The sequence below is a fragment of the Danio aesculapii genome, chromosome 19 (assembly GCF_903798145.1).
Source record: "Danio aesculapii chromosome 19, fDanAes4.1, whole genome shotgun sequence".
In the NCBI taxonomy this organism is placed as follows: Eukaryota; Metazoa; Chordata; class Actinopteri; order Cypriniformes; family Danionidae; genus Danio; species Danio aesculapii.
Genome location: NC_079453.1, coordinates 6,573,138 through 6,593,315, shown reverse-complemented (window position 1 = coordinate 6,593,315; position 20,178 = coordinate 6,573,138). Strand labels below are relative to the sequence as shown.

The 20,178-nt window shown below is 36.0% G+C and overlaps 1 protein-coding gene across 1 annotated transcript; it reads left to right on the top strand.

The window, feature by feature from the left end:
• Nucleotides 1–2,862: 2,862 nt before the first annotated feature.
• Nucleotides 2,863–18,255, top strand: prf1.3 (perforin 1.3). Its single transcript, XM_056479923.1, has 4 exons — nucleotides 2,863–2,912; nucleotides 7,384–7,887; nucleotides 12,004–12,873; nucleotides 16,860–18,255. Exons 2-4 carry the CDS (start codon nucleotides 7,385–7,387, stop codon nucleotides 17,158–17,160), a joined length of 1,674 nt encoding a protein of 557 aa, XP_056335898.1. The 5' UTR covers nucleotides 2,863–2,912; nucleotide 7,384; the 3' UTR covers nucleotides 17,161–18,255.
• Nucleotides 18,256–20,178: the final 1,923 nt, after the last annotated feature.

Here is a 20,178-nt window from a genome sequence, read left to right as displayed (position 1 = left end):
CAATCGCAGCCGGTGCGAAGGTCAACAGTCTGCAATTTAATGCTTTAAATACAGCAGACGGAGAGAAGACTGAATCAAGGCTGATATCAAATCTTGATTGGTATGACCCTGCGGTGTGAGCTCCTCCAGGAGAAGACTCGATGTCACCATTCATTTGCAGTAAGTGCACATCATTGCCATGAGAAACACAGCCTACCTCATTTTAAAACAGTGCTACCGTACAGCTAGGATGCCGGGTTTTTTTGTGCATTTCTAAAACTGTTTCTATCAGCGGCAACAAGTCTACATAGGGGATTGACAGCTAGTTCACCCAATCAAATGAGACATGAAATAGCTTTTTGCAGGAATGATGAAAAAAACCTGCACCGTAATCTTTCTGGGAAATCATGCAATTGGTTTTCCAGTTGTCTATTTCGATGATAAATGTTCAATGTTTGAGTTCAATGGAAAATGCAAGAGCTGCCAGTCTTATTAAAAAAGATGTTGTCTTTAGCTGTCAAAATTGGCATCCCTATTTCTATCCCTATATCCCTATATACTGTAAAATGATGTTCTTTATTTTAGGGCGACTCTATTTCGCCAGTCACTCACACTGAGTTCATGTTAGTGATGAAGATTTTCTTGTGATGGTATAAATATGGATTAGTCAACAAACAATAGACTGACTATTTAGATATAGCAGGTTTAGTGTCTCATGTCTCAAATCCAGCGACACTGATAAGTCAAGACTTATTCTGATTACGTAGTGCTATATACATTTCTGGAGTTTTTGTTTTCGAGAATACCAGGGGCCGTTGTGTACGCTTTTTCAGATCTCAAATTTCTCTCGTGAGAGTCATTCATGCTTGCTGTTCTCATCTAAATCCACCAGAGGCCGCTGTGTGCATATCTCAAATTTTTCTAGCAAATGTCATTCGTGCCTGCTGTTCTCATCTAAATCCACCAGAGGCCGCTGTGTGCGCACTTTGAGATCTTAAATTTTTCTTACGAGTGCCATTCGCACCTGCTGTTCTCACGTAAATCCACAAGAGGCAGCTGTGTGCGCACTTTGAGATCTCAAATTTCTCTTGCAAATGTAATTTTCGCCTGCTGTTCTCATCTAAATCCACCAGAGGCCGCTGTGTACACACTTTGAGATCTCAAATTTCTTTAGTGAGTGCCATTCGCACCTGCTGTTCTCACGTAAATCCACCAGAGGCCGCTGTGTACGCTTTTTGAAATCTCAAATTTCTCTCGAGAGTGCCATTCGCGCCTGATGTTCTCACGTAAATCCACCAGAGGCCGCTGTGTACGCACTTTGAGATCTCAAATTTCTCTCGCCAGTGCCATTCGCACCTGCTGTTCTCACTTAAATCCACCATAGGTCACTGTGTATGCTTTTTCACATCTCAAATTTCTCTCGCGAGTGCCATTTGCGCCTGCTGTTCTCGCGTAAATCCACCAGAGGCTGCTGTGTGCGCTTTTTCAGATCTCAAATTTCTCTTGCGAGTGCCTTTCGGGCCTGCTGTTCTCACGTAAATCCACCAGAAGCTGCTGTCGTCTGACTGACTGACCGATACCCCCCCCCTTCTCCTTCCCCAAACCCAACTAATAGTGTTTAAAAAAGCACCGACTGACACGCCCACCCACTTCCCTTAACTCAACCGACAGTGTTTTCAGAAGCAACCCAGAAAAAGTCCTCACGCGGCCTGATTTTTACAATACGTACTTCTGGCTACATAATTTGCGATCTCCACAAACGTATATAGGGGTACGTTTACAGAATGAGGCTATGTTGTGATAAGTGATACTTTTAGTGATGATTCTCTCTGCCCAATCGGTGATCAGTAGAGTGTATATGTCACTTTTTTTAATGATATGGTTGCTTAGTGGTACCAAAAAAATGCAGTTGAAAAGCCCGCAAAAGTGAACCAATCCACACTATATCATGCATATCATACATGCTTCACGTCATCCCAATAGAAACACTTTATCAAACTTGTTCTCCAAAATTCTCTCAAAACACTGACCAATGAGAGCAGTGGTGTTTTTCAGTACTTTCAGAGATTACATTTTACATCAAATTCTCTTTGGAGGATTGACAGGCCATACTCTCATCTTTGTGCCATTCTTGAATTCAAGTTTTCGTTCTTTTTTCGGGTTTTCCTAACAACAAGATAGTTCAGCCTGATCTCAGGAGGAAATATAACTCTTTTACACTTTGAAAACCACTGGAAGTCAATGGTTACAGGTTTCCAGTTTCCAAAACATATTCGTGTTTTGAAGAAGAAACTAACTTAAACAGGTTTGAAACAAGTAAAGGGAGAGTAAATGCTGACAGAATTTTCATTTTTGGGTGAAGGTGGTTTACGAGGACATGTCTTGTGTCCTCGTAATTCAAAATGCTTAAAAATAATAACATTCAAAATTTGCTGTAGGTTTCCTGTGAAGCTTGGGTTTAGGGGTAAGGAAGGGGTAGGGCCATCTAATAACCTTGTTTTTACCGTTTAAAATACATTACGCCTACGGAGAGTCCTCTTAAACCATATATACAAGTGTGTTTCTGTATCTGTAGGGTTTTTTTCTTGGTAGACAATTTTTTTAGGGCCTTTTTGCTTCTTAAGTAAATGTATGATTTATGAATCCTTACATATTTATAATGGAAAACAAGATGAAACAGTGTGAAGAACTCTTCTTGACTAGAAATGTTGGTTGCATAAAAATTAAGACATTGAAGAATTATTTAATACCCATAAAGATGTTACATACTATTTCATAAAAAAAGTGAAGTGTGTTTGTTTGTGTTAGCGTAGTGGGAGGAGAGCGTGAAGGCAACAAAACTGGTGTTTCTGAGTCTGCTCTTTTTATGTGGTTATTTAACTGAATCGTCTCACATCCCCTACCAAGGCGGTTCTGAGAAACGTCTCATCTAGGTAAATATTAATTGCATTCTTCATTTGTTGGTTTTTATATTTTGTATTGGAGGAATTTTACAATCTATGTGCTAATATGTGCAGATTTCATAACTTGTCATGACTTAGAAAATCACTAATGTACTTAATATGATTGTTTAATGTGGTTTAATCGATATGAACTTCTGCTGGAGTTGTGTGTATTTAATTAGTAGGTGTTTTTAATGACTATTCACCTGTTTCAATTTGACCACGGACACAATTTTTCAACCCCTTACACGCTTGAGATTAATTAAAAATAAATTCACATATCAAGAGAAAAGCTTTTGATTTTCCCAGTCTACGCATGTAATTATTTGAGAGATAGCATCAATTTATCTCATTATTATATGTGAAACATGAAAAAGAGTCTGTTTTTAGCATTAATGTACACTGAAAACAATTAATTTTTGCAGATAATTGAATTGATGTGGGTTGAATTTAAACAAACAAATCAAATTAAGTAATGTTCAACTTCATTTGTTCGTTCAAATTCAGCCCAAATAAATTGTTTACAACCACTTAACTTAAGAAAAAATGTAGTAAATCCAAGGAATCAGCTTTGAATCATTTTTTTCAGTGTATTGCAGTGTTAATGCAGTATTATTATAGTATTACTGCAATAATGTAGAATTAATTATGCATTTTTAATATCAGGTAACTTTAATGTGGCATCGTTTTTGACCTGTAAAATTTTCAGAGATCCATAAACCGGAAAATGAAAGCCTTCATATTCTTAAAAGAGCAACAGCACAACCATAATTATTAAATATAAGACACAACTAAGTAGATTAGTTGATAATTGCAACTTCAAAATTAGTGGATAATTTGAAGATAAGATTATTAGACCTACTGTGAAATGTGATGATATGTGAAACTTGATGTTTAAAGAATCTTTTTGCACAGTATTTCCTACCATATTTTTATTCTTGAGGAAGATTTATTTTAGTTTGTCTGGAATAATAAAAAAGACACAACATTTGTGAACTTACTAAAGAGTCTGTAAATATAGCATAACAATACAATCATGACTAATAAAATCCTAATAACTAACATGACTAATAAATCTCATCGCTATTAAAAAGTACTAAAAACACTAATATAAAGGTAGCTATCATTATAATACAATATAAGGTTTGTTGCACAATTATGTTATTAACTAATTATGCTTGATTATAAGTCATTATAAATCATTACAAGCATGAGGATTATTAAAAGTGTCACCGAAGCAAGCTATTAGAAATTACTTATTAAAGCTATTGTGTTTTAAAAAGTCCTTTAAACAGCACTTGGGAAATTATAAACAAGGCCAATAATGTTGTCTAATGTATTTGTACTTGTGCTTTAAGATGTAACTATTCAGTTTGACATTTTGTTATATAGACTCAAAAAATTACTTTTGCTGCTTGTTAAAACTACTTATTTAAAATGAGTTGAAACTAATTCTTGAGTTTTTTTGGGACAGCTTAATTGTTTTATGTTAAATCCATTTAAATTTGTAAAGACACATTAATAGATTTGTGTTGGGACAACATGAAGGAATTGTGTGCAACACAGCATTTTTGACAGTGTAATGTAAGGATATTTTTCACAGTACAATTTTGAATCAATTAGTTGAATCAAATGAACGTTTCTAGCCAACTCAACTCACATCAGTCAAACTGACTAAAATATTAAGTTAATCTTTGTTTAATTAAAAGTATTTAATTGGTTAAAAATAGTTCAAGTAGCATGAAAACATTTGTTGTCGTGACTTTTTGTCATATCACTTTTTTACAGTCTATTTTGAGTGTGCAAATCTTGTTTTTTTTTTTATCCAGACATATACACTCCAAAAATATATATTTTTGCTGCTTGTTTAAACTACTCATTTAAAATGATCTCAACTAAATTGTTTTATGTTCAATGAACTTACATTTTTTAAAACTATTAAGACAACTTAATAGATTTGGGTTGAGACAACATGACATAATTGTGAGGAATCCAGGATTTTTTACAGTGTACACTCAAAAAAAGACTTGTAGCTTGTTCAAACTACTTAATTTAAAATTAGTTGAAACAACACAATTCTGAAGTGTTTTGGGGGACAACTTAATTGTTTTAGTTCAATCCACTTAAATTTATAAAGATACATTAATAGATTTGTGTTAGGATGTAGCATCTTTTAACAGCATAATGTGAAGACATTTTTCACCGTAAAAAAATTCTTGTTGCCGCCTAAAAGCTTTTAGTTGAATCAAATGACATCAGTGAAACAGATTAAAATTAAGTTAAACTTTAAGTAAAAGTATTTAGTTGAAACCTGATTAACTGGTTAAAATTAGTTCAAGTAGCATAAAAACATTTGTTGTCATGAATTTTGTCATATCGTTTTGCAGAGTGTATCTTAAGTGTGCAAATTCTTGGCACTGTGTGTATTTTTATTTTATTTTTTCAGTTTTCCATATTTTGTAATTTATGTTTTTTTTCCTCACTTATTTTTGTTTTTGAATTGCATTATGGGACCTTGATTTTTCCTTCAAACGCTTTTGATGTTGAAAAGTTTGAAAAGGTGACTTTGATTGACATTTTTAATAGTTTAAAGTGATATACTGTCTGGGTCGGTGTTGTATATTACGCTACAAAAACCTTGTAATAAGCTGACAGTACATTTTCTGTTATTTTACACACTATGTTCTCTGGATGTTTTTCCTAAACATTATCTTGTCTCAAACTACTAAAATATCAACAATAGTCAATTACCTGTAAATTAAAAGATATTTTTACAGTGTAGGAACATTAATACATAATCAATTATTACATTAACATTTTATTACATTAGATTCTTACAGTTTACAGTTTAATTAACAATAATATTAATGATAATAATAACAATAATAATAATAATAATAATAATAATAATAATAATAATAATAATAATAATAATAGTTTTATTTGTATAGCACTTTTCCTATACACGTAACTCAAAGTGCTTCACATACAATTATGAAGAACAACATCAGTTTTAGGTAAAATATAAATTAAATTAACAATTAAACAATTACAAAAAAGAAATGTATGAACAAATAGAACAAATTAAACAACAAACATATACTTAGATGAATGCACAATAGACACACAGACAATATACATATACATAAAATACACATATTATTAAATTCGTAGGCAATTTTTGAAAAGGACTGTCTTAACACGCTTCTCAAAAACAGGAAAACTAGGGAATTCTTTCACTTCTTTTGGGAGACAAATACAAATTATGGAGCATAGTGAGTAAAAGAGGTGCTGCCAGATCGTGTTAGGCTCATTCTGAAAACGTACCCCTATATATTTTTCTGGAGAGCGCCAAATACGTCCCAGGAGCTACATTTTTTGCAGTTTTTGTTTTCACAAATCCACTAGAGGCCGCTGTGTATACTTTCTGAGATCTCATATTTCTCTCGCGAGCGCCATTTATGCCTGCCGTTCTCGCATAAATCCACCCGAGGCCGCTGTCAACCGACTGATCGACTGACCCACCCTCCTCCTTTCCTAAACCCAACCAATAGTTTTTTTCTAAAGCACCGATTGACCCGATCACCCCTTTTCTTAAAAACAACCAACAGTTTTCAAAAGCAATTCAGAAAAAGAAAAGCCCAAGCCTGATTTTCACCACGCTTTCAGATTTTACCACATTCTCACCCTGTTATTTACATGTTTGTTTTATTTTTTTGGCTTTTATTTTTGTTTTACCTGCTTTCTGGAACTGTTCTTCACCAGACTCGAACCCGTCATTGTGGTCAACTCCTCTCTGCGTCTCAAGTCTGCCGATGTACGTGGCGAGCTACTGAGCAAACTGGTAACAGCGAGAAAGCCGTCCATATAGAAGTAAGCGGTCAGCTTGTAATCGCGAACGGCGTCATACCGCCCCGTATCGTACGTTTTAAAGACGAAATGCAGCCATACGTCCCTCTGTCTACATAATTCACCAAATCTCCAAAAATGTATACAGGGGTACGTTTTCAGAATGAGCCTATATTGCCTTAGATTTACAGTGTGACATTATGAAAGTCCAGCACTTGATGAGCGTAACAATCGGCTTGGGGTATGTCTTGACCAGGAGTGTCCAAACTTGGTCCTGGAGGGGCGGTGTCCTGCAAAATTTAGTTCCAACCCCAATCATACACACCTGGGCTAGCTAATTAAGCTCTTACTAGGCTTTCTAGAAACATCCTTGTAGGTGTGTTGAGGCAAGTTGGAGCTAAAACCTGCAGGACAACGGCCCTCCAGGATGGAGTTTGGACACCCCTGGTCTTAACAAACAGCCAGGAATGTAAGACGCTGTCAGGTTACGTAGTGCCATATAAACTAATATAAGAGTCCTAAAACCTATCCTTTGGTTCACTGGTAACCGGTGTAATTCTATTAATGCTAGAATTACAGATTGGTTGTAAATTATCTTGTTCAACTCTTTCAGAATGGCTCTCCTTCTGTTGCTCTTCTCTCTTCCCTTTGCCTTCGGTTGTGAATCGGTCGCCAGCACCGAGTGCGAGAAGCTTCCCTTCGTCCCAGGGCATAATCTAGTCGGCGAAGGCTTCAACATCGTGCAGATGAAGACCACCGGAGCGTTTGTGGTGGATGTGCGCAACTACATGAGCGGCGGCGATCACGGCAACTGCACTGCCTGTGACAACAAGCTTCTCAACCAGAAGCAGAAGTTGCCCGTTTCTGTGATCGACTGGCGCATCAAGGTGCAGTGCCGCCGCAGCCTCGCCGCCAAAGTGTATGAATCGGCCAGCTCGGTAATGGAGGACACCACCAGTGCTGCCAGTTTGAGCTGGAAGGTTGGGTTAAGTGTCCCGATGGTGGCTGGTGTCGCTGTGGGTGGCACTCATTCCAAATCAGCTCGCTTCGCCAGGAGCCACGCGTCTAAAGACAAGTACTCCTACACAAGTCACACCTTCTCCTGCCGCTATTATTCGTAAGTCCTGGTGTTTTGACTTTACAATAAGGCTGTGTTGTATTAAGATTGTAATGTTGTATTAACAAAAATACTGTATTTACAGCACCATTTATCTTGCTATATGTATACCATTACTGTAACATATACAGTAATTTTCACAATGCAAATTTAAAATACAGTAACATACCGCATAATTATCCTGCAGTAAAATACAGTTTATATTACAGTTAAATACTGTCATTTTCAAAAATCGTTAACAATGTAGCTAATGCGTTTACTACCATGAACAAAAATGAACGATACATTAATTACAGTATTTGTTCATGTTAGTTACACTGTAAAAAATATAATTAAGACAGCAAATATTTCATGTTGCTTTAATTTAATTTAATAAGTTAATCAGGTTTCAACTCAATTTTTTAAGTTATGCAAGTGGCACTCATTCATATCAGATCGGATCAATTTGCAAAGAGCTATGCGTCTGAAGACAAGTGCTCCTATACAAGTCACACCTACTCCTGTCGCTATTATTCAGAAGCTCTAGTGTTTTGACTTTACAATAAGGTTGCAATAGGCCAAGTTGTGTTAATATTGTAAGATTGGACAAGCAAAAATACTGTATTTACAGCACCATTTATCTTGCTATATGTTTACCTTTACTGTAACATATACAGTAATTTTCACAATGCAACTTTAAAATACAGTAACATACCGCATAACTATCCTGCAGTAAAATACAGTTTATATTACAGTTAAATACTGTCATTTTCAAAAATCGTTAACAATGTAGCTAATGCGTTTACTACCATGAACAAACAATGAACGATACATTAATTACAGTATTTGTTCATGTTAGTTACATTGTAAAAATATAATCAAGACAGCAAATATTTCATGTTGCTTTAATTTAATTTAATAAGTTAATCAGGTTTCAACTCAGTTTTTTAAGTAATGCAAGTGGCACACATTCATTCCAGTTCAGATTGGTTTGCAAAGAGCTATGCGTCTGAAGACAAGTTGCTCCTATACAAGTCACACCTACTCCTGTCGCTATTATTCAGAAGTCCTGGTGTTTGTGTGTTTTGTGTATAGTTTTTACCTTTGGCTGTTGAGATAACTAAATCACCCTCAAATTATGCACTAATTATTTACTCACCTTTTATTAATTCCAAATCTTGAGTTTCTTTCTTCTGTTGAACACAAAAGAAGATATTTTGAAGAATGTTGAACAGCTATAACCATTGTCATCCATAGTAGGAAAAACACTTATGAAAGTCAACAAGTTACAAGTTTCCAGCTTTTTAAAAAATATTTTCTTTTGTGTTCAGCAGATGAAAGAACTTTAAACTGGTTTGAAACAAGTGAAGGGCGAGTTTTTTTTAAAAAAAGCAGAATTTTTATTTTTGGGTGAACTATCCCTTTAACATTGGAGATTCTTTCATGATAGTCAATATATATATTTTTATTTCAGCTAAATAAATGATTGGATTTATTATGTTGTGTTTAAAAGGGATTTGTGGTAAATTTGTTGTATTAGATTGTTCTTAAATTTTTACTAAACAACCCCTTGGATATTTAAATAAAATTAAGGTCCAAATTTGATGTTGATATCTCAAAAACTATGCTTTCGGTAAATATTCCTTTTCTTTTTTCAGAACAATTGAATCTTTTTGAATCATGTGTACTACATTTTTAGTGTTCACACAGCATGTGACAAAACCTTTACTATGTTTTGTACCAATCTGGTAAAGTAAAAAATCTCAAAAAACAAAACAAAACCAAACATAGAGAAAGTTTCAATACCTCAACTACCTCACATTTAGCGTCGCTGTGTGGAATTTTCTTCTGGCACTATTTTCCATGACTTAGAATTTTGCATTATGGTCAAAAAAATTGCTCATGTTTAGGTTTGCCATATGAATTTGCCACATTTACCAATAGAAAAGCTGCTTGGTTTGAAAGTCGCTTTTTTAAACAGTATTTTTTATTTATCTAAATGCAGTTTACAATGACTTACTTTAAAGTCATTTTGCATAAACCTTGAATTTTGCTGTGAAACGTACTATTATAGAATATTACAGAGTAGTTTAGCAACAGAAAATCAATCATAAACAAAACAGTGCTCAGCTCATTAAATATTAATGACTGTGGTACAGTCAGAAACTTTCATGTGTGACGTTCAGTTTTAGATTCTGTGGAAAACATGTTGCAAATGCATCAAATGAGGCTATTGTTTGCAGTAAACTTAGTAACTAAATCATTTTGACTAAGGTATGTCTTTAAAAACTGAAAGAGTACTGCTGACGACACAAACTAACTTTGCCTCTGAATAAACAAACAAAGACACTGATCATACATTTACCAAATCTGTAGAGACAGGACAATCAACACCAACTGGAGCCGCGTCTTTTTTAAAAGGAGACGAGCGGCAAATCCGGATTTCACCATTTCCAGACGTGAAAAGCTCTTGGATAAAAAAATGCTCCTTACAAACTTAATTTTGTCACGTGTAAGCAGAGTTAGCAGAGCAGAGCACTGAGCTGTGCTCTCATAGCAGGGAATTGAAAACAAAAACTTCGTTGCAGCACATTTAGAAACACAACACTGATGACCCGTGTCTTTAGGGGTGGGCGGTACACCGGTGTCATAGTCATCACCGGTGTGACATTGCGCCACGACATGGATTTTCTAATACCGTCAATACCGTAATAAATCAATTATGCGCCTTGAACGGCTGCATTTACATCAATAATAGCTAATTCTAAATAATAAGGCATTCAATTTTCTTCAAACGTTCAGTTGTGGTCTGAATACATGTCCTTATACTACAGGGCTCGAAATTGCAACCATTTTGGTCGCATGAGCGCCCAAAATTTAATCTATGCGCCCTCATAATATATTTGGGAGCATTTGTGTGTCTGAATATAATGGTTGTAGTGCAATCTGATTTGATTTTCTCTAAAAACTTGCTGAATCGCTCTACCCTGCTGCTGTATTGGTTCATATTAGCTGTCAGTCACTCAACGCTTCCCGCTGTCAGATAACAGGGAGCTTTTGTTACTGCAGAAAATGCAAACGGCTGAAGAGTGAAAAGTGCACAGATTTGCAAACCTCACCTAAAGTTATAATAATAATAATGGCGCAGATGACAGCGATCATGACATGAGGTAAATGTTGATCCGCCAGCTGAGATCAATCGAGTGCTTTCTCGAATCTCGATGCGTTGCATTCACCGCGTGTTCAGCGCAAATGTCCGCTAAATATAAAATCTAACACTGTACACATCATCGCCAAAGAAACTCGCCTTTACTAAGTTTACACTGAAACTACGGCTCATAACAAAGAGCGGAATTGCGCTGGTGGTCATCATGAGAATCCTGCTCTGTCTGCTCATAAATTGGTGCGGCTGACTCGCCTGCTTTATTCCACCAACACAGAGAAATGAAGATCAGCTCATAACGAGACTGAGCATTTACAATGACCCAAACCAAAACTTTTAAAGAGCGATAGAAGTGAGACTTTCTTTTGTCCGTTCTTCCTTGAGATGTATATTATTTTGCTATTGAAAGTAATACCATGATATTATACCGTCACCGTTCAAAAGATGAAAAATACTGTAATATTAATTTTAGGTCATATCGCCCACTCCTACGTGTCTTCAAACAATTCTTCTTCTTCCACTTATTTTAATTTCGGTTGGTAACACAACATTTCATTTCTCTGCCGTCTGAGCACTGCAACAGGTAAAAACAGTCTTCAAAGCTATCATGCGTGTTAATGAAGTTGCCCTTCATATACAATAGAGCGCGCTGATTAGTTTGAACCAAGTCTTTCTCATGAATTAATGCTGAAAGCTCGAAGACGCTGCACCAGCCGGTACAGACATCGACTTTCCACGCTAGAATTCACGCGAGGATCTCATCGCTGTGACGTAGCTTCAAAATTTCTTTTTAAACCGGAAGAACGAATTTGCAAACGCAAAAACAACCAATTTTCCTTATAGTGTTTTGAGCAGTGTATGACTGTCAACATCTCAAAAAAAATGTTGGTTTCGTGACTTTAAAGTCACAAGTGTCTTTCATATCACATGCAATGTGTTCCGACTAACATTTATCTTTTCTCTTAATTCATCAGATTTCGTCTTCATGCTCGTCCTCCACTAACCAAAGAATTCGCTGGCTCCATTAGTTCACTTCCTGCTAAATTCGACAGTAAATCAGAAAGTGCGTACAACCACTTCATCTCAATCTACGGTACCCACTTCTTGCGAAGTGTCGACCTGGGTGGCCGTGTGAAGTCCACAACTGCTCTGAAGACCTGCGAGGTTTCCATGAAAGGTCTATCGGCCAACGACGTGAGCAACTGCTTATCGGCGGAGGCATCTGGCGTAATAAAGGGCGTGCAGGTGAGCGGGCAAGCAGCCTACTGCAAATCCCAACAAAAGAAACTGGAAAGAGCCAACAGCTTCAGCGCCAGCTTTTCTGACCGAGTCACTGAAATACTCGGCGGCAACGGTGAGCAGCAGGACATCCTATTCACTCCGAGCAACGTCAGTGGTTACGGCACATGGCTCGGGTCACTTAAGAAAATCCCTGGAGTGGTGTCCTACACTTTGAGCTCGTTGCATATGCTCGTGAGAAACGACTCCGCTAGAAGAAGCAGTCTACAACAAGCCATCAGCAAATACATCACCAAATACGCCATATCAACTGCATGTCCTCGCAACTGCAAAGTGGGAAAGCGTGAACGCAATTGCGCGTGCAAATGCAACGGGCATGTAAATGTCAATAGCAACTGCTGCCCGAACAATCCAGGAGTCGCTACATTGACCGTCAACGTGGTGAGTGCTGCAGGATTATGGGGAGACATCTTCTCTAAAACAGACGGTTATGTTAAAGTCTTCTACGGCGGCCACACGGCGCAGACCCCTGTGATCTGGAACAACAACTTTCCTCAGTGGAACTTTCGTGCAGAGTTCGGCACTGTGGATCTGACTAAAAGAGCGTGAGTGATTATGATGGTGGTTTTTGCGTAATTGTAGTCTTCAGATTTTAGTCTTCAGGGGTGGACATAACTGATGCACATACGCGATTAGAATGATCTCATTTATAAAACTTTCCATAGAAACCTTCCTAAAAGATCCGCCGCTTAAAAGCAAGTGCCAGAGTAATTGGTGGTTTCTTCCACTGTGGCAACCCCTGATAAATCAGAGAGTAAGCCGAAAGAACCTTCCTAGTTCAAGACAACTTTACTAGCACCATTTCCTCAGATCACAGTTTCAATTGAAGTTAACTAAACTTAATAGGTGGCATGGTGACTCAGTGGTTAGCTCTGTCGCCTCACAGCAAGAAGGTTGCTGGTTTGAGTCCCAGCTGGGTCAGTTGGCGCTTCTGTGTGGAGTTTGCATGTTCTCCCCCTGTTCGCATGAGTTTCCTCCGGGTGCTTCCCTCACAGTCCAAAGATGTGCGCTATATGAAGTAAATTGGCCGTAGTCTATGAGTGTGTGTGAATGCAAGAGTGTATGGGTGTTTCCCAGTAATGCGTTGTGGCTGGAAGGGCATCCGCTGCATAAAACATTTGCCGGATGAATTGGCGGTTCATTCCACTGCGGCAATCCCTGTTAAACAAGGGACTAAATGAATTAAATTTATATAGCCAAAGTAAATGTGACTCAACCTAAGCAATAATTACTTCTACTTCATTAGTCCATCATTTGTAATATGCAACACATGCAAAGGGGGTAATTCATTAAGGGTGGGCCTCCCCGCTGCAGTACTGCGCAGCTCCGGTTGTTAAGGTACAGTAGATACGAGATGCAATTCATTTGATCCCTTTTGTTTCTACAGTTTTCTGCATGGTAACAATGATGGCAGGTAGAAACTGCACATCACAGAATGAAGAAAGGTGAAGAAATGATTGACAACTTTGAAAAAAAAAACAAGATACACACAAATAATGCAAACAACCGAACGAAAAGTGAAACATACTTGATTGGGGGCTTCTGTAGAGCATGGACTCCAGTTCCCATGAGTCCATTGGACTCTAACATCACTGTGGGAGCAAGGTGGTCGGGTTAAAAAGAGGAAATCAAATTTAAGATGTTTGCAAAAATTGGAACTCGTTGCCTTTTTCTGTCACCCAGCAGGGTGCAAACATAAAAATCAACATTTATCCAGTTTACTTTCTAATTACATGTTCCTGGTGTAATTGTGAATGATTCATTGCTGCACATTAATGTGCTTATAAAATTGCTTTTCTTTTTGGCAGATGTCACCAAGCCCACTTCAGAAATATTAAGGCCCAATATCAATTCTACCCCTTAGCTCTTCCCCTTTCCTCTACCCCTCGTTTTGTGCGTTCACATGAAGGGGTAGGGGTGTCCCAATTTTCTTTAGTTTTAAGGCGTAGGGCTAAGGGGAAGGGCTAGATAGCCCTTGAAATGGAGATTTTTCAGGACCACACTCAAAACTAAGGGGTTATAAAATTTCCCAGAATACACCATCTACAACAGCAGCATGGCTGCACACGGATGTAAAGAGATGCACAAATTAGTATTTTTGTCATTATAACAAAGTTTTACAACAAACAACCATATGTTTTAAAATATTCATAACATTGTTTGTGTTTTACCGTTAGGTTTTTTAAAAAATGCTAAAATAAAAAAAACGCTAAATTTCGCCACCTATAATCCATAATAATAACTCTTGTATAGCAGTCCCACAACATTCTGTCAAAATTACCTAATTTATTAGTGTAAATTCGTTGCCTTAATTCAATTAAGTAAACTTAACAAATCACTTTTTACAGTGTAAAAGGAAACACGCCAGAATAAAATGCAAATATTTTACTTATGATTATAGCTCATGTAATGCTTTAAAGTGGTTCAATCAAGTTACTATTTAAGTCAAATATGTTTACTTAGGGTTTACTTACAGGTGCACACATTCTCCCGTCACGTTTGGTTTTTATGGATCAAAACTTTTGCGTGGGAAGTGGCATATGCATGTTTCCACCCCTGTTTTGTGCAACACTATTCGTACAATTCATACACAATACGTACAATCTCATTTATACAATTTAGTCCGATTTGCTCATCCAATTAATAATATGTCAGAATTCAAATCTTTCCTTTAAACTCACTTGTTTTCTGAATGCTTCACTTCTGATCTGACAAACTGACCACTTTATTTGTTCCACCTGCACTCTGTTTATTTGTCTCTTAAGTCTTGTTTTGTATTTCCAGTTTGTTATATTTGACTTCCTGTGTGTTTATGTATCTAATGTTGTCTCTGTTTGTTTACTGTTTCTTTCAATATCTACTTGTACTATCTCTTTTTGTTACATTCTTTGTAAAGTGTCCTTAAGCTCTGGAAAGGCGCTATATAAATAAAATGTATTATTATTATTATTATTATTATTATTATTATTATTATTATTATTATTATTATTATTATTATTATTATTATTATTATTATTATTATTATTATTATTTTCCACCAGTGACGGTTGGGTTTAGGGGCGGGGTTTGGTGGCTCGCCTCCTTTTAAAAATCTAATTTTCCTACAACTGAACTCGAACTCGTATGAATTAGCCACCAAATGGACAAAATATAAAATAGTCATGTTTTCTCGTGAGATCAGACTGATTTTGTGCATATGCCACATTTATAAACAAGAGCCCAGCTATGGCGCTAGAGAATCGATTTTGCATACCAGCACTGTTGGCATTCAGAAACCTTGTTACCCAGGTTACTGCAAAATCAGTAATTTCCCCTATTTTTACATAGTATAAATATATATTATAATGTATTATAATATTCCCTATTTTTAACATTTTTTACGACCAAAGCTCAAACTGGTCAATTGAACTTGGGTGTGAGCCAGACAACCAAGCCAAATGTAAAATTACCAATTGATCATGCGATCCTACATGTAGGAATCTGAAGTATATTTAAGGGTACATTGTGAGGGCCAAACAACCAACATAGGCTCATTCTGAAAATGTAGTCCTATATACATTTCTGGAGAGCGTGAATTATGTAGCCAGAAGTACGTATGGCTGCATTTCGTCTTTAAAATGAACAATATGGGGCGTTATGATGTTGTTCCTTGTCGCGCTAGCAGCCAACCGCTTACCTCCATATGGACGGTTTTCCCGCTGTTACCAGTTTGTCCAGTGGCTCGCAGCGTACATCGGCTTGGAGTTGACCACAACGACGAGGTTCAAGTCCAGAAAAGAAGGCTTACAGAAAGCAGGTAAGACAATAATAAAAGCCAAAAAATAAAATAAGTAAATAACAGGGTGAGAATGTGGTAAAATCTAAAAACGTAATAAAAATCAGGTGAGGGCTTTTCTTTTTCTGGATTGCTTTTGAAAACACTGTCGGTTAGGTTAGGGAAGTGGGTGAACAATCGTCAATTGGTGCTTTTGAAAACACTATCGGTTGGGTTTAGGGAAGTGGTTGAACGATGGTCAATTGATGCTTTTGAAAACCCTATCGGTTGGGTTTAGGGACGGCAGTGGGCGCTGGCCAATTGGTGCTTTTGAAAACACTATCGGTTGGGTTTAGGGAAGGCAGTGGGCGCTGGCCAATTGGTGCTTTTGAAAACACTATTGGTTGGATTTAGGGAAAGGGGTGGGTGGGGGTATCAGTCGATCGGTCAGTCAGTCGACAGCTGCCTCTGGTGGATTTACCTGAGAACTGCAGGCGCGAATGGCACTCATGAGAGACATTTGAGATTTCAAAAAGAGTACACAGAGGTGGATTCAGGAAAACAAACTTGCAAAAAAACTTACCTCTTGGGACGTATTTGACGCTCTCCAGAAACGTATATAGGAGTACATTTTCAAACAATAACCAACATCTCCAGGTTCTCATTTTAGTACCAGACCAATAAAGTTATGTGCACCCCTGAAAATGCAGGTAAACAGGTCGAAACTTTGAATCTGAATAATATCTGCTGGACTTCATGTCCATGTTCTTCCTACAGGAGCTTGCAATTTCAGGTGTGGGATCGTGACAACGGGTTTGATGATGACCTACTGGGAAAAGGTGCTGTTGTCCCAGAAAAAGGCAACAATGTGCAGAAGCGGTTTGGGTTCAAGCATGGCTCTCTCTTGATCTCCTACAGTGCAACATGCGGCCCAAGTCTTCAAGGGTCTTTCTGTGAAAAGTACGCTCCTACGCCGGGTGGTGATGGTGTTCTTAACTATTACAATCCCTCTGGCACTGAGAAGCCCATTGTCTTTAAAGCATCCAAGGATTCTAGAAGAGATATGTCCTTCCTTTAATAATTAAATGGTTATACACTACCTGACAAAAGTCTTGTCGCCTATCCAAGTTTTAGGAACAAAAATTAATAACTTGACTTCTAGTTGATCATTTGGTATCAGAAGTGGCTTATAGGAAAGGCAAAGCTCTCTAGATTATGCTTAATTTACCTAAACAAAATATGATTATGCCTTGATTTTTAATGATTTAATTAGGACAGTAAGGTCTGACTTTGCTTAGACAAAAGTCTTGTCACTTAACACTAACAATGTACAGTGTAGAATATAAAGTCATGGTGCAGTGGAAAATGAGTTAATATTGTGTGTGACTCCCATGAGCTTGGAGGTCTGCATCCATACATCTCTGCAATGACTCAATTAACTTAATAATGAAGTCATCTGAAATGGCAAAGAAAGCGTTCTTGCAGGACTCCCAGAGTTCATCAAGATTCTTTGGATTCATCTTCAATGCCTCCTCCATCTTACCCCAGACATGCTCAATAATGTTCATGTCAGGTGACTGGGCTGGCCAATCCTAGAGCACCTTGACCTTCATTGGTTCCTTTCAGAATCTTTGATATGGTGGTTTGTAATGTAATGGGCAGCACAAATGTCTTGATACCTCAGACTGTTGATGTTGCCATCCACTCTGCAGATCCCACCATAATAAATGTAACCACAAACCATGTTTTTCCTTCACAAAACCAAAGAATCTGAAGTCCATGCAGGTTCCAGTAGGTCTTCTGCAGTATTTGTGATGATTGGGATACAGCTCAACAGAAGATTCATCAGAAAAATCTACCTTCTGCCACTTTTCCAAATAATCAACTAGAAGTCAAGTTATTTTTTGTTGCTCTTACAACAGGGATCGACGACAAGACTTTTGTCAGGTAGTGTACAGTATAAAGCTAATGTAAAATACTGATAATAGGCTTTTTTCTTCTTCAACTTTATAGAATTTTCCAAAAATGTACAAATATCACTCATTTTAGAATATTATAGTAAACTTTTACATATAGAGAGATGAAAGTAAACAAGGATCCAAAAAGATTGTGACAATTATTGACCCAAAATATATTGATATACATTTTTTAAAAATTAAATAAAACAAACTGATAATAGGCTTTTAATAACGAATATACAATTAAAGATATTTGCAATATCTACATTGCAATTAGTTATTTTAAACCACATGTATTTTCTCATTTTCCACAAAGTGCTCAAAACATATTTCAATAGACATATTAAGAACTTTCACCTGTATTTTCCTTTGGTAATGTTTTTTAAAACTGTCTAATAATGCTTTCAAAACTTATGGAATAAAAAACTTTCTTGAATTTTTTGTCTCTTTGGTGTTCATATTTTAGTCCTTCCCTTTAAATTATTATGGGTGCAATGAAGTCTTTGTTTGGAAAAAATTAATAATATTTAAACTTTTAATAAACAGTATTACAATTAATGTCACAAAAATACCAGAAAAGTAGATTTAAAGTACTCTGATGAATTAGGACATCTGATATTAGTTGGGAAAAACATGGATTACACTGCATATTTTTTTCTCTAACTTATATGTAAATTGACGATTATTGGATGGTGCTTGGACTTTCTACTTCAAAGCTCCCAATTTAGCCAGTGCATTACTTGACATTTATTTGTAAATATATTTTTTAATTGATTGTAAATTAATTGTAAATTATTTTTTTATTGATAAAATATGTTTTTATCATTGATTTATTGAAATAATTAAAATTAAAAATGTTAAATGTATGCCAAAAGACTCCAACATCATGAAGAAAGCGCTCCCAGACACCTTTTTTGAATGACAAAATGACAATCGCTAATAATAATGATAATAATAATAATAATAATAATAATAATAATAATAATAATAATAATAATAATAATAAGTAAAGTATAAAAATTCTTGATACACTGAAAAAAGTGTTGCATGCAAAACTGTTGCAAACTATTTATTTGTGTTGAATTTAAACAACAAATTAAATTGAGCAATGTTCAACTTAATTTGTTTGTTTAAATTCAGCCCAAATGAATTGTTTACAACCACTTAACGTAAAAAAATTTAGTAAATCCAAGGAATGGTCTTTGAATAATTTTTTTCAGTGTATGTGCAAACTTAATATAGTTTATATGAATTGATATTTTTAATACATACAATGATACAGCTTTTAAAGCAGGATAAAAATAAAATATATTTACCCTTTTCTGAGCTAAACAGCGCCCCCTCTCGAAAAGCACAAGCTTCGCACCGAAAGTCTCCTTACACTGTGTTCAAGTTCATAGTTTTATGCCAAAACATCCCTATAACTTAAAAAAAATAAGGATTCTGAGCAGACATGATTTCAAAAGGCATGAACACTGATGTTGAGAGAGGTTTATTAATTAAAAGCCTTTATAAATTAACAACAAGTAATGTGCTATTGCCGAACTGTTCACTGACGAACATCTTCAGTGGCATTAGGTATGCGTTAAAATAAGATTTTGTAAAATCTGAACACAAACAACATGCTAAAGTTAATTTAATCGTACATTGAAAAAAAATACACATTGAACCAACCAATTTGTTACAGCTTTTTTTTCCCGCAAAGTATAATTTAACTTTGCATTCAAAATATAAAACTTAATTTAATCTAAAACAAAAATATTATGGTCAAGAAAAAAAATTACATTCGCATAAAGTAAAAATATTGTTAAGTATAGAGACAATAAATATATATTTTACTTTAGTATCTTTTTTTAATCTTAAATATACATTTTCATTAGATTAACCTAAAGAATTACTGTATAATCCGAAAATAAGGTTTGTTGCTTGTGCAAACTACATATTAAATTGAGCTGAAACAACACGATTCTTCAGTTTTTTGAGACAACTTAATTGTTTATGCTTAATCCACCCAAATTTGTAGAAACAAATAAATTAACTTAATTCCTTTATGTTGTCCCAACACATCGATTGTGTAAAACACAGCATTTTTATGGGTAATTTATTACAGCTAAATTAATAAATTACCCTCAGATTAT